Raw genomic sequence first — 15932 nt, 5'->3', positions numbered from 1 at the left:
AAAAACTCAGCAGGTCTGGCAGCATCTGCGGAGAGAGAAGCAGGGTTAATTTTTTGAGTCCGTATGACTCTTCAGAGCATTTGACTCTATGGATTCAAAACATTTACTTTCAGCTCTTACATTTAAACTACGCCTCCTAATCCTAGACCAGTGTTTCCAAAACACTTTTCCAATGTGACTCCATTTTAACACTTGAAAATTAATATGACCCCAGAAGCCATCAAAAACAAAAAGTAAAAAGCATAGTAACTTTCAGTTAACACAGATTTTCATGGTATGAAAACTTTATGTAAAATACTTAGATGAGTACATAAAATAACAATTGAAGTCACTGCAGCTCATGGACCTTTGACAGGAGGCAGCAAGTACTATTGACACTCATATTTGCATTTGGCATTATTGATCTATAGCGATTTCACACCAAGCTTCCCTAAAGGCCATCTTGACATGATTAGTTTTAATCTGTGATGAGTCAAGTAAGCTTTTAATTTTCTACTGAGGATTTCAAATGGTGTAAAATAATAGTCATAGTCCTAGAAGCTGCAGTTCAACTGGATTCTGCTGTACATAATGCAGCTTTAAAGTAAAATGGAGTTAATTCACAAGATAAGAACTTGCCTGTATATGGAACCATGCTCCTCCTAACCCAGGGGCGGCTTTATGAAGTGGTGCACTTCTCAACAGACACAGAACATAATGTGGAACAATTACTGGCCGCTGAGATTTCAGCCAAGCTCTCCCCATGCACCAGTGACACAAGATTCCACGAGGCTTCTCTTTCCACGGCAATGTTGCCTGCCCAAAACCTCTCTTCCCCTCAACCCACATATTGCAATCAGACCCCTCTCCTTCCCCACATACATTGTAATCAGCTGTCTTTAACCTTCCCCCACTTATGTGTATGTGCACCCATCCTCTTAGCCCCCTCACCTCCATCCCCCACACCCCCCCACCCCCCCAAAAACACATGTACACACATGGTAATCAATTCCTCTCCCGAACACCTTGTACACATACGGGTGATCCAGTGGGTGGCAGCCAGTAGGGAGGCATAACAGCTCTGACAGCTGAGCAGTTGTGTGGCCATTTTGAATGCGAAAAGTGCTATCATGTAGGCTTTCTGCAGGAAGCAATTGGTGGAACACATACCATGCAACTGGCTGCCTATCAAACAAATGAAAGCTTCCAGGTGGTACTGGAATTAGTAAGACAGCAGACAAGGAAAAACTAAGATGGCATGGTTGAAGGTGGGATAATGGAAGGTGTTTGGCAAAAGTTGGGTTATGTTCATCTCAGGTAGCTTCGAATGTCTTCACACCAAATCAAAATTTCCATCCAAGGCAACGTCAGGGCAGGTGCAGCTAAACAAGCCCTTCTCCATTTCACATAGGGAACACTGCAGGAAGAGGCATCTCCAGATTCCCTTCATCACCAGCTTTGTTATGGCATATCATTTACTCCAGCACCAGCTGAGATCCCCACACATGAAGAAGTGAAGAGTGAACAAGGGAAACTGCCTCCAATGGCCGAAGGGTCAATAAACAAAAAGCACAGATTTAAAATGACAGAAGAACCAGAGGCAACATGAGGAAAATGTTGTTATATGAGTGGTTAGGATTTGGAATTCATTGCCTGATATGTGGTGGATACAGAATCGATAGTAGGTTTCAAAATGGAATTGGATAAATTATTTGAGAAAAAATTGGAAGGGATATGGGAAAGAGGGAGTGGGACTAACTGGATTCTTCTCTGAAACAGCCAGCACAGACCTGATGGACTAAATGACCTCCTCTCTGCTATGCTATTTTATGATTCCATAAGGATTTTGAATGGGTGAAGCTCTGAACATGAGTGAAAATAAGGACCTGGGAGTGTAAAAGAGTGAAAGTGCCCTTCCATCACAGAGGGTCAATAAATGACAGGCTTCAGTTGGAGGCGATGGAGATGGTTTCCATTAACATGACTGAGATGTTGGACAAATGGGAGGAGTGCACTGCCCACATCTGTAACGCATTGCTCACAATATCCTGGAGGGAGTTACAGCCCAGGAGATTTCTGCAGCAAAATGGAGTCAGGAGGAGGCAGCAAAGACATTGGTGGTTTCCAGGATAGAGACTACCATTGCCTTAAGGATCAGCTTGAACACCATGCTTGACTTTAGGAACTGGTTGACATTATTCTCTATATAATGATTGATTACAGCTCTAAAATATGCCAGTTCACTGCAATGAGTGGATGCAGATATTACTGACCTCACAGACAGTGACATTAACCCTGCTTCCTTAAGGTGTCCTCCAACGCCTGTCCCTGAGGGAACTTCAGAGATTGGTCCAATAACCCTTACACTTAACAGAAGGACATACAGAAGCTAATCCCTCTGGGATAGCTGCATCCATTAGACAAGTCACTAATGGCACAGGGGGCCCAGCAAGCGGTGCCCCCCCCCCTTAAACCCAGCGAGCTGCATGTTGAGTGCTGGCCTCTCCAGCTGACCATTAAATGAGTGGTGGCCAGATGAGTCCCTTAAGTGGGTATCAATTGCCCACTTCAGGGCTTCCAGTAGACCACAGGCGGGCAATCTACCCAACACCTCCCTGCTGCCAGTAAAATCAGGTACCCAACATCAGAGTGCCCTATTTAGGGGTCCAGCCACCTACTTTGCTGTCTGCGAGTGGCCTATGAAATTCAGCCCCTTGTTTAATATATATAAAACAATATCTTCCATCCATGCTCACTTAATTTACCAGTGAGATCAGACATATAAAGTGCTGCTTCAAACAGCACTGCTGGTATCACCTTGAAATATGAATAGAAAATGCTGGAAACACTCAGCATGCCATGCAGTATCTGAGATCAGGAAAAGATAGGGGTAATGTTTTGGGTCAATGGCTTTCAGACAGTATTAAAGATTTACCGTTTGAGCTTTTAAACCATTTAGCATAGCTTGTCCTACAAGTGTTAAATCCATTTTTGTTTTAAACAAATTAGTGTAATTTAAGGAATTAGTAAATACTGGCCTGAAGTAATTAGCTAATGAAGGCATGAACATCAGTCTATTGTGATTATTAAACTACTAATCACCTACTTGAGGTTGTTTAACATTTCAGAGTTTGAAACAGCAGAAGCAGGCTGGAAGTTACCCTGCCTTTATACCCTTCGCCCCACAGCATGTTTGACAAAACTGGCTAGGCAAAGGTAACAGTATATCTTGGTCCTGAGTGGGTTGATCAATGGCTGCGCACCCCTGCTGCTCTTACCTAACCACCCACCCTGTCACAGTTCCGCTGTCCAATTACAGGCCAATGTAAGGAGGTGGATTCCATCCTGATGGGTGTGACGTGTAATTGGGACATAAATTTATACACAGAAGGAAACCATTCAATCCATTTGTGTCCATGCTAGCAGTAAAGGGCTATATAGCCTTAATCCTGGTTTCTAACTCTTGGGCTGTAGGTTACATCAAGTGCCTATCCAAGTTTTTTTTTAAAGTAATGAAGGTTTTGCCTCTGGATATTCCACCCTCCCACCCATCCTGTCCAACAGGCACCCCCACCCCTCCTGGGGCCTGTCAACCTGGACTAAGCAAGATCCCTTATTTTTCTTAATATCTGAGTCCATTACTGAATGCCACTTCCGTGGCCTATCTGCAGTACCAGCATCGGCCACTGCTCCTGCTAGCTTCCGATTGGTCAGCTGTTCTATGAGATGGGGCCTCCTCCTGAAGACAGAGGGTGGTCCTGCCTCATACTAATTAAAGGGCCATCACCTGGCAAATTAAAGTGGGGCAAGCCGGCTATACAGGGATGGACTTTTCACTGACATTTACAGACGCCAAGTTTTGGCTTTAGACATTTTTAGAACTCAGATCTAGCCCAAGGGACCAGCAAAAATGTGTTTTTTTTATTTTGGTTGTTACCTAATTCAGCCATTGCTTTATGTTCTCCCCTTCATATTGGTACTGTGTATAGAGGCAAAATCTCTACTGCACTTCAGAAAATACCTAAGTGGCTGTGAAGCACTTTAGAACGTCCTTTCATGAATTGTACTAAATAAACATATTCTTTCTGAAGCATCTTATTTCAGACATAGGAGCAGGAGTAGGCCATTTAACTAGATCATGTCCGATCATCTACCTTAACACCACTTCCCACACTATTCCCAAATCCCTTGATGTTGTTAGTATCTGGAAACCTATCAATCTGTCTTGAACATACTCAATGACTGAGCTCCATCAGCCCTCTGGGGTAGAGAATTCCAAAGATTCACTACTCTCTGCATGAAGAAACTCCTCCTCCAAATCCTAAATGGCTTGCCTGTTATTCTGAGACTGTGTCCCCTGGTTCTAGAAATGCCAGGCAGGGGAAACATCCTTCCTGCATCTACCCTGCCTAACCCCTTAAGAATTTTCTAAGTTGCAATGAGATTACCTTTCATTCTTCTAAACTCAAGAATAGAGGCCCAATCTCATCAATCATTCCTCATAGGATCCTCCTACCATTCCAGAAATTAGAAAGGGAGAAAACAGCATCCAATCCAGCACAAAGCTGATCAGACCTGAAGACCCAAGGGCTATTCCAAATTAACCAATCGCATCAGTTTAAATACTACAAAACAGATCTGCTATCATTGGACTAGCAAGGGAAAAACTTCAAGATTCACCCTCAATCATGAGGGAAGAATGGATCAGCTAGGTTTATTTTTTTTGAAACAGACAAGACTATGGGGTAATTTAATTGAGGTACCTAAGATAAGAGTGGTTTGGAAAGAGCCATTACCAGAGAGATCAATAACTAAGGGCCATATATTTAAAGTAATTGATAGAAGGATCAGAGGGGAATTGAGAAGAAATGTTTTTACCCAGATGGTGGTGTGGATCTGGAACTCAATGCCTAAAAGGGTAATAGAGGCAGAAACCTTCATTACTTTAAAAAAAAACTTGGATATGCACTTGATGTAACCTACAGCCCAAGAGTTAGAAACCAGGATTAAGGCTATATAGTCCTTTACTGCTAGCATGGACACAAATGGATTGAATGGTTTCCTTCTGTGTATAAATTTATGTCCCAATTAAACGTCACACCTCCTTACATTGGCCTGTAATTGGACAGCGGAACTGTGACAGGGTGGGTGGTTAGGTAAAAGCAGCAGGGGTGCGCAGCCATTGATCAACCCACTCAGGACCAAGATGCTGATGATGAACTGGCAGGACAACAATGTTCATGTCTACCTGCTGCTCACCAATATCCTGCTGCTGTTCTTGGCATTCACTGAAGTACCAACATGGACCACTATCTTTGGCTATCAGTAATCACCATATAAAGAACCCAAGTTAATCTTGTAGATGCAGATCCTTCTTCAATATGCAAACTTGTCTGTTCTTTTTACAGTTAGTGAGTGATCTGCTCTGTTTCCATCGTTTTTTGTTTCTACTGGATTCCAGAATCAGCAATATTCTTTTTATTGCAACTTAAAAGTGGTTGGTGTATTGACAGACACCAGTCTAACCAACCTTTGGCTCCATCTACAGGAAAGCTAAAGTAAATTACCTGGACATCTAAAGAGAAAGCAATTCCACACGCACGCACATATATATATATATATATAATTTAGAATACCAATGTTTAAATTGGTCAAATTTATTTTTAAAATATTGTGGTATCTTTGACAATTGAAGTAGCTAACTTCTTAGTGTTACCACAAGTGAGGGAAAATAATTGTTCATTTATACAATCATTCCTTGTAATCCACAGAATTTATATGGAATAGTTCCACATATGTTCCTGTTGTTGTATAACAAGTGACATTGTCACAGAAAAGACTGGTGCCTATATCAATTCTCAACATACATCCAGGAATATTAAACTTAATATTTCATAACCTGATCAGTTTAACAGAAAAGTTTCAACAAAAATTGAATTAAATTTTGTACAGTGTACAATTCACAATTTTGAAGACAAAGTGTAAAACACCAAACAGTCCACAAAGTGGACAGTTAATTATGCACAATAAGACCATACAAGTGGATACTTTGAACAATAGACTTTTTCTTACTTTCTGATATGAAGACCAGGTTAGCTTTTATAATAGGAAGTCTAATTGGGATCAGTAGGAGAAAGATGAATGAGGTAGTGCCAGAAGACAACTAGATAATTATTAAATCAGACTAGAACTGGAACCAAATGCCAACTGCACAGTCCCAACATTTTGAACTCTGGAAAATCGTCAAATCTGTGGGAGACTGTTAAAAGATCTGAATATTTATTGGTGACCAATACCTGAAACAGAATAAAGCTCATTTTAATGAAGCCAGCACACTTTCACATCTCATAGTATCTTTCAAGCCTGCAGACCCTTGGTTTTTGTAAAAAAAAACAGGATTATCTTCAATTCTACGTAAACAGCAAAACAAAATATCCATCAGTCAAAGAACATGAACTGTATGGCCTTTTTGAACAATACTGCAGTCAGTCCCAAACATGGTTATTCTGCTCCTTTAACAACACCAACTAATGCTGGCCGAAGGGTGCGTCCATGAAGCTTGTACCCTATCTTGGTCACTAGCGCCACTGAGCCTGGCTCCTTTCCTTCCACAGGAGTGTGGAAGAGAGCTTCATGCTCGTATGGATCAAACTTTGCTCCAATGGGATTCAGTTTGACAAGACCATGCTTGGAAAACACTTTCTGAAGTTGTCCTTCGGTCATGATGAGACCTTCATAAAGACTCTTCAAGTGAGGGTTCTGTCCCGTGATCTCCTCTTTGGGCACACTCTGGGTCGCTTTCTCAAGAACGTCTGCCACTTCCAACAGGTCCTTGCAGAAACCTTGAATACCTTAAAGGGAAAAATTACAGTCAAAACTCTGATAGGATTCTAATATAAATAAAATGTACAAAAAAGAGCAAGAGGGAAGAGTGTTAAAAACACTAAGAGAACTGTGAAAGTCAATCTGAGATGACTTTCCTTTGCTAATAACAAAAGTAACAGTTTTGTTTCACGCAAGGTGTTGGTATTGACACAACCAAAGTTCCACTAGGTTATTTTTTCTCGTCTGTGGCTTTGTCATTTTACCTGACAAGCATCACGATGTTTTGATTCTCTGACAATTCACATTTGTCAGGTCAATTCAATAAGCACACTCCAATTACTTTTACGAATTTAACCCACTTGTAGCAAGGCTATGCCCAATCTACTTTTAAGAAGTATTATGACACCATCACCCTGGCGAATTTGAATGTTAAACTACATTTTTATAATCAGAAATAGCCTTAATTCTACTTTTAAAGCAGTAGCTAATTTAAGCACAATATAAAAAGCCTGTAATTGCATCAGCTAACCTTTGCAAAATAGACTTGTTCCCATCAATAAAAAGTTTTCAATCCAGAAGGCTTAGTGAAATAAAATGCCTCAAGAATAAATAGCAAGACATTCCTCAGAAACTTAGCAATTTTTTTTCAATTCAGAACAGTTCACAATTAATTGTTAGTAATAGCCAACCTCACCTAATCACCACAGATGGCCAGTACAGGAAATGGGAAAACATTCAGAAAAGTACAGCAAGGAAATATTCTTGAGGTTAAGGCATATAAGTACATGTTTTTTAGCAAGAGTGTTCAATATTTAGTAGTGCAAAATAAATGGAACAGTGCTGCACCCCAGCACCGATCCTTTTCAGTTTAAGGAGAGAAGTTCATCCTAAATCAGGGAACAAATCATGCACACAAAAAGGGTGAAGATGTTGAGACTTCTGCGTTAAGTTTATTAGCTATTACCAGATATCAAATTATATAATTACAGAAAGAAGTGCTTTAAAAGCAAGTAATTCTAAAGAACTACTGATCATTAATAAGGGAACAGGACCAAGAACAGACTAACCAAGTATGCAAAATTCAAAGAGTGATAATATTGGCAGGACAAAAATTACAGCAAGCAAATTTTCAGGTTATCTCAAATTGAATACTCAGGTCCTACTGTATTATCTTTTCCCACTCCAAATCTTTTTCTGGCCTGAAGGCTTGACTATTGCTTGGTATAGTTCCTTAACCACCATTAAGTCTCTGGTACCTTATGCAAGTGGTCATCCTTCATGAACCAAGAAGAAATATCAGCCAGCTACTTACTTGCAAAGGGTTTTAGAGTCTGATTCCGTGAAGTCCAAAGTATCCAGCAAGGATCCATGGATAGCAATCAGGAAGAAGAACACGAGTATGGCCATATAGTGGAAATGCTACTGGACTGGTAATTCAAAAGCATATCCTTACCTGGTTGGTCTATTATGACTTCAGTCCTACACCAACATGGTTAATTCTCATGTGTTCTCTGAATTGGCCTTGCAAACATTGGAGTTGTAGCAATTTCAAAGTCAGTGCCCCATCCCCACCCACCTCTTAGGGAACTATAGATGGTCTTGTCGGTGTTGTCCGAGAATTAGTTAAAAGAACAGGTGGTGTGGTGAATTTTTCCATGTCAGAACTCAAGGGAGCTGAAGCCAACTGCTGCACTTCAGTTGAGATAAGAACAGAGTCTATAAATCAAAACTAGGTGCATTGTCTTGTTATTTCAATTGGAACCATTATCTATTATATCAAGACACCTAGGCCTTTGATGAAAAAGAAAATAAAATGTACTTACAGCACTGCCTGATGTGTGGTTGTGGAAATCAAATTGCCAGTGTTTACAAACTGGTTATAAGAGGAACTGCAGCATCAATGGGCAACAGTCCAGAATTGCACGTGCTTTGGAAATGCTACAATGAAGTTCAGTCTGAGAAGTTAATACTGTTGCTCACTCCACATATGCTACCAGACCCAAGCATTTTCTGTTTTGAAATGAACAGCTTTCCCCAAAACATAACTTTTTTTGCATTTGAATACCTTTACATGGATACTTAAGATTGAATAATGTATTAAAAAGAAAATTGGAAGATGGGTTGGAGGGATTCTTAAAAATTAAATATGTTTGACCCAGAAAAGCAATCTATGATAAGAACCTAGACATGACCTTCCAACTCAGCTGTTGTGGTCCTTGCTAAATCTAGAGCGCTAAAAGCAGCTTACTGTCAAACTTAATATTGTTCAGTCTGAGACAATGCACGGAACTCCAGTGAAGACTAAATTGATCACTACCAAAATGCAAATACAGTGAAATATTTTCCACAAGCTGTTTTGTCCAGGGCAACCCCAAGCAATGTTATGCTCAATGGCTACTCTCAGGAAATCTGTACCACAAAGCTCCTGGACTTGAGCTACATCAGAATATTATTGAATTCAAATGTATGCCCAAGTAACTACTGGGTGCTGTCTAGCATTTTCCCCCCGCCTCAGGAAGGAAGAAAACTAAGTACACAACAAACTATATATGTTTTTTCACTTCTCTACAGATGCTGAAATAGTCTTAAAATACACAGGAAAGAAATATGCTGAATATCACCTTATTGGCATCTCACTGTCAGCAAACCATGAATTGAGATCCAGTATTTCTGAAGTATTTCTGCTGTTATAAAGGGAGAGGAGGGAACATTATGCTTATACCTGCAAACACCACATCATACTCCTTTTACCCAGTCAGCAGTTGTTTCTGTTCCAGTTAACGGTTATTTTCCTTGCCAGCTTTTGAACAAGTCCTGTAAAGACTTACCCTCGTCCATTGTATGCATGTCAACAGCATATCTCATCTACAATGAAACTTGAAAATTTAAGACAAAGCAAAAATAATGCAAGCTGCTGTTAGCGTTTTAACAAGAACAAGGCACACAAACCAACACGTTTTGAGATAGTGTTGGAAGAGAGAATAAAATTGTTAGTGTTAACAGAACAAAGCGAAAGAAAGGGGAAGCTAATGCAAAATGGATTAAACAATATAAAAGGTAAGTAATGGACAAGTCTGAACAGCGCAACCAAAGTGAGGGAATTGGAATACTCCAACTGGAAAAAGTACAAGTGGTTATTGTCAGAACAAATGAGAGAAGAAAAAGATTGCATTAAAACAGAGATATATTTTTTAAAAGCAGTTAGTATATCAGCAGGACAGATCATGGAAAAAAGTATTAGAAAAGACAAAACAAAGCAAACAGAAATTAGAACAGACTGAATTTGGAGAGGCCAGGGAAGAGGGGAGAACACAAACCAAATAATTATTAGACTTGTTGGGGGCAGGGGAAGAGAGAAATCAGAAAAACAGAGGCAAGGTTAAAACTTCATAGGATAGCATGTCCTGAATAGTCAAATGTAACATTTTCATGGCCTTAAATGTTAACGGCATAATGAATTACAGTCAAGATAAAGCCTATATTTACACTCTAGCAGAATAGCTGTATGGAAACAGATGGCACAGTGGACTTACCTAAATCAAACTAGATGAAATGGCTAAAATTTACCCTCAGATGAATCTAAAGATGTTCTAAATGGAAGTGTATTTATCCAAACAAATCAGAACAGTCTTTCATTTTTCAAACATGGTAATAGAGGTCAAAAATTATGTTATGGCTCCATGTACAAATCATTAATGAAGTAGCCTGTAAACCACTTAATTTCAATCATGATTTGAGAATACACCATTCTAATATGTCTCTCAGTTAAACATAAAGCAAGGACATTCAACTTCAATAGGAGATACCCACAAGAAGCTCCAACAATAGATTGGTTAATTTCATCTGTTGTTGCATTAACAGCACCAAAAGAACTCACTTCCTGTTTCCCCCAACAATAGAACACATGATAGAACTTCACCAAGCTTCTGACATTACCAATCTGCAAATGAAGGAACTGTGATTAACAGTAATGAAGAATGCCAACTGCGTGCAAATCCAACATTACTGATATCCAATGTTGGGATGCTCTTACCATATAACTTGGCTTCCTCAACCAGTTTCTGGCTTCTTTGACGTAGATTTTCAGTGTCTGCTAGCGCTCGCTTATACTTCTCCTACAAAATATAAAGTATTCATATAATATTTTTCATTTCACCTAGTTGTATTCCACCTTTTTTAAAAGTTAAAAGTTAAGCTGATTTATATATTGTGATTAATTTATATATTATATTAATTTATATTATATTAATTTATATATTGTGTTTAATCTATAAATTTACCTTCACACAACTTCCAGCTGGTTAAGGCCATGATTACCTGAGCTATAAAGACCAGGAAGGTCACATATTTGATCATTGTGCCAAATAGGTGGATTAGAGCCATGATAAGGATACTACAATTGGCATCAACTCACCAGGGTTTGGGAAGGGGAAAGTGTTGAGAGTTTCCTCTTCCTGAACACCATCTAACATGGTAATGTTTGTAATCAGCTGTGATGCTGTTCAGAAGTCAAACAGACAGATGGAATTCCATTTCTAGTCTCACGTATAGAGAATGGCCAGTTGGGCAAGTTATTGTGGTACAACCAGTGCCATTAAAACTGCACTCCAGCAAAGAGTGGCCTTTTACAAAAACATTATGTGCAGCAGCTTATGTCTGCCACACTTCAGACATGACACAATAACTGGATACAGATGTTTTTGTTACTGAAAAGAAATACAAAGAAATCAACACAGTATTTTGGAGTCAACACAGAAATTCAAGAGGATAAAATACCAAAAATCCCTGAACCTTATTAATTGATACAACCACAAAAAGGTCAGTGTTGACTTGGCAATTATATTTTGCAGCCTTGAAGAAATAGACCTACAATTTATCCAAAAAGTACATTGCAGCCAAATTTTCTGGCAAGGCAGGAACATATATATGAGTAGAGTGGTGGTATATCTTGATCCATCACTCTACCTCTGGCAAAGGAAAAATTCTGGGATTTAAAATATTCCCATATTGTTGATAGGCATCCATGCCATTACAGCAAAGGTGTCTGCCTCCAGCACACGTACACTCAAAAATGATATAAAAATACAAATTTGTATTTTTCATAATTGCAGCAAGGAAATCTAATGATTCCAAGTGTCCTCAACGCCCCTAACAAAACCGAAATCAAGTTTGTTCTCAAGCATTTTGTTAAAATAGGTGTAGGAATCATGTCAATATTTCCAACATTCACATGTACTCTTGAACATGTAGTGGGGGGGAATACAAGGAGGGAAAACAAGATCCAGCATAACCATATTCTACTCAGTAGCGTCTTTAGTTCAAGATCATCAAGGAAGTTCAGGCTATTCTGTCTTGCATTGTAGAAATATTAGTGTCAGAAAACAACATCTTTTGAATTACTATTTTTGCACCTAGGATCAATGTAAAGTTTAGTTATTTATACTTACTGTAAGGTCCTTCAGTTGCTCCTCCAGCTTGGTCTTTTCTTCCAAGAGTGTTTTCTCTGCTGAGCTGGGTTCTCCTTTATCTCCATTCTGAGTCTGGCTTTGGTCATCTTCGTAGCTTTGTCCAGTGTTTTTCTGCCGAGTAGCTGTACAGAAAAGCCTAACGAATGTATTAAAGTCATGTTACTTATTAAAAAACAAGTTAAATTATTTGAACATTTATGAAGCAAGAACAAAACTAATCAAAATTGTTTGTTTTACTCTACAACATATTAAACACAATAATGGAAACAATTGTAACCACACTCTCCCAACTTACTTAATCTTTGTAGAATTGAAGGAATCACTTGGTAAACAGACAGTAATAAAATAGATTAGTTTTAAATTGATCCTTTTTGAATTTCAAAATGTTACGTTTTCATATTTGACATTGTATTTAGCTTTGTCATTCCATTTTTCTCATGTGCTTTGGACAGCGAATGTTGCTCAGCTAGTCAGGTCCAAATATATTCATGACTAATGTTCAGATCTATGCACTTGCAGCAAGGGTCAATCAATAGTAATTGGGAGCAGAAGCCCTTGCTGATTTTTCTTCTCTCTAGTTACAAGATATTGAGGTCAAATGTAGAGTCCCATCATCACCCTAAGACTGACCTATCAGAACTCAACGCCAGAGTATAGATTACATGTTGACTTTTGCAGGTGGTAAGGCAGAAGGATGGGACTCTGAAGTTTATTTTACAGCACAGAACGCTAACTTTCAGAGTGATCATTAGAGAGAATTTCACATTCATTTTGAGGGTGAGAAACTTGGGTCTGAAACAAATGCCCTGAAAAATGATTTAAAAATACTAATTTGAGCTTTTCATAACCACAGCAAGAAAAGACATACAATTTTACCAAGATTAGTAGGCCAGAAAATTTTAGAAACCAGCAAGGGATGATTAAAAAAGGAGAGATTGTGAGTAAACTAGCAAACAGACAGTAAGAGCTTCTACAAATAAATGAATAAATGTTGATCTCTTAGAGGAAGAGACTAGAATATTAATAGAAAATAATGATACAGAAGGAAAAAAAATGTATCTGCCTTCACAGTAGAAAACACTAAATTATCCCAATGATAGTAAAAGATCAAGAGGCAAAAGGAAGGAAAGAATTTAAAATAGCCATGATCTCTAGACAAAAACGTACTAGGCCAATGGCAAATTAATTGGACTAAAGGCTGACAAGTCCCCTGGACCTGAAGACCTGCATCCAAAGGGTCTAAAATTAAGTGGCTGCAGAGGTTATAATTTTCTAAAATTCTCTCGTTTCTGGAAAGGTTCCGGCAGATTGGACAACTCTCTTCTTCAAGAAAGAAATGAAACAAAGCAGCAAATGATAGACCAGTTGACCTAACATCTATTACCTGGAATACAAGCAAAATACTGCAGATGCTGGAAATCTGAAATAAAAACAAATGGGAGCTATATTAATGTTGTGCAAAGCTCTGGTTAGACCACATCTGGGCTACTGTATTCAGTCTGGGCAACAAACCTCAGGAATGACTTGTCTCTTCAAGGGGCTGCAGTGCAGATTCACAGAATGATACCATGGCTAAGTGTGTAAAACCATGAAGACAGGCTGCATAGATTAGGCTTGTAATCGCTAGAAAGTGTTCAAGATGGGGTGAACAAATTTAGGTATCAAAATGAAGTTGATAGCATAGAGAGAAACAATTTCCTCTGGTGGTAGCATCCAGAACAAGGGGGCATAACCTTAAAAATACTGCTAGGCCATTCAAAGTGATGTCAGGAAACATTTCACACACAGGGCAGTGAAAATTTGAAATTCTTCCCTTCCAAGCCAAAAAGAGGGGTTAGATCAATTCAAAATTCCCTTCACTCCTAATACAGAATGAGTCTATATTAAAACTTAATTAATCTGAACAATTAAAACTTAAATGTAACTTTAAAAAGCCAACAACTTCAGATCATGAATTCTCTCCTCCATTCTCACCCCTTTTTTCATATTTTTTTAAATTTTAGATATATTTTCCCACCTATTTCTATTATTCAAAATGTATTTCCATTCATTGTTTTATCCCCACCCTTTAGCCTATTTTGATCTTTTCTCCCACTTCATCCCCTCCCCCCACCCCCACGAAGGCCACCTGCCACTTGCTATCCTTTCCACTCTTGAAGTCACCATGAGCACCTCCTTTAGCCAGTATCACCACCATCAACACCCCTTTGACCTTTTGTTTATGACATTTCGCAATCCCTCCTTTGCCTCCACCTAGCCTTCTATCCAGCTTCACCTGTCCCACCCTCCTTAAACAGTATATATTTCATCACATTTCTACTTCTCTTTAGATCTGAGTTTTTCCAGCAATTTTTGTTTTTGTTTCAGGTTTCCAACATCTGCAGTATTGTTTGCTTTTATTTAAAAAGCCAATGATGTACTGCTTGGGTGCAGAGCAATGCAAAGTGAGGTCACACATAAGTAACAGTGACATTTTCTGCTACAGAATAACTATAAAACAGGTTATTCAGATTTAACAGTTTAGGGAGGACCAGAGGACACAAGACTGGGGGTAAGAAGCAGTGTGTTACATTTCTATAGGACTCAAAAGACATAGCTTTCAAATGGAACGGATAATTAATGGGCACAGGGATGCGAAGGGATTGGAAGAGACGGGGAAAGGGAAATCAAGGTCAGGACATCATGGTGTGGAACATTCTTGATGGACTAGTTGGTCGTTTCCTGTGCATCAACATTGTCTGCGCGCAAACATTTAATGTAACATTAAATGGCTCTTATCGTTAAAAAAATAAGGCATTTTAAAGCTCTACAGTAAAACAAAGCCCAGTTTCAAAACCAGAGAAGAAATCCCTGAGATGCTGCAACATTTGGCAAGTGCACCGGATTCTCTACTACGCCCGGATTACCATGTAGATCTGTGTAAGAGGTTAGTGTGGAGGGGAGGAGAAGGAATTGAAGGGGTTGCTGTGATACTGAGGTTGAGAGGAGCACAGAACAGCCGCGTGGGTGACTGGCCAGCGGGAGGACCTGACAGGCCCATTCCCTGGGCCGGGGCATTAGGGAAACCCAGTGACGGCGCTCGGGGGTGGATGGGGATATTACCGAGGAAGGGGAACACTCCAATGGCAACCCAGTCTCCGGGGCCCACACCCGCGGGGAAGATCAGCCGGAGTAATTCGCTCGGTACAGGGCACCCCCCCGGAGTAATTTCATCCTCGGGGATCACTAAACCGGTCAACCAACTTACCTGTAGCTGGCGAAGCCGCTTCGGCTTGGACAAGTGGCGACGGCCCCAGCTCTCGTGGCCCCTACCAAAGCGAGGCGGCCTCCCGCCCGCAGCGCTCGCGCCCCCAACTCCGCCATGGCCATCCTTCCGCACTGACGCAGTATGGCGCGTCATTCATCTGACCAATCAGATTCCTCTTCCTCCTCCTAGTGACGTCACACAATTGGCGCGCGAGCTCGGAATTCGCTTCGCGAATTCAAAGGAGGCGAGAGTAATCGAGAATGAGGAACAGATCGGCAGACCGATTAATCATCGCAATCAGGGATTGCTTAACATCGAACTGTGAAAAGACAGGGAACACCACCACCTGCACGTTTCCCTACATGCCATCCTGACTTGGAAATATATCGCTGTTCCTTCACCGTCACTGGGTC

General features: G+C 39.9%; 1 protein-coding gene across 2 annotated transcripts; it reads right to left on the bottom strand.

Moving 5' to 3' along the window:
- Window positions 1–5602: 5602 nt before the first annotated feature.
- On the bottom strand, window positions 5603–15673 carry LOC121284937 (grpE protein homolog 1, mitochondrial-like). 2 transcript variants are annotated; one of them, XM_041200888.1, is made up of 5 exons: window positions 15520–15664; window positions 13657–13692; window positions 12252–12408; window positions 10838–10919; window positions 5603–6830 (listed from the first exon to the last, which is right to left on the bottom strand). In XM_041200888.1, exons 1-5 carry the CDS (start codon window positions 15639–15641, stop codon window positions 6481–6483), a joined length of 747 nt encoding a protein of 248 aa, XP_041056822.1. In that variant the 5' UTR covers window positions 15642–15664; the 3' UTR covers window positions 5603–6480. The 2 variants fall into 2 exon arrangements, with proteins under 2 accessions (XP_041056822.1, XP_041056832.1); XM_041200898.1 differs by lacking the exon at window positions 13657–13692 and having other exon boundaries at window positions 15520–15673.
- Window positions 15674–15932: the final 259 nt, after the last annotated feature.

The sequence above is a fragment of the Carcharodon carcharias genome, chromosome 1 (assembly GCF_017639515.1).
Source record: "Carcharodon carcharias isolate sCarCar2 chromosome 1, sCarCar2.pri, whole genome shotgun sequence".
In the NCBI taxonomy this organism is placed as follows: Eukaryota; Metazoa; Chordata; class Chondrichthyes; order Lamniformes; family Lamnidae; genus Carcharodon; species Carcharodon carcharias.
Note: the sequence above shows the minus strand (reverse complement) of the source record. Positions and strands in the feature narration are given on the sequence as shown.

Bases quoted from the DNA above. Each gene is read 5' to 3' on its own strand.
- LOC121284937 (XM_041200888.1), bottom strand. From the start codon at position 15,641: ATGGCCATGGCGGAGTTGGGGGCGCGAGCGCTGCGGGCGGGAGGCCGC. The intron at 13,693-15,519 runs GTAAGTTGGTTG...TTTTTATTTCAG, and splicing joins AGCGGCTTCGCCAGCTACAG to ATTTCCAGCATCTGCAGTAT. The intron at 6,831-10,837 runs GTAAGAGCATCC...TTTCCCTTTAAG, and splicing joins TGAGGAAGCCAAGTTATATG to GTATTCAAGGTTTCTGCAAG.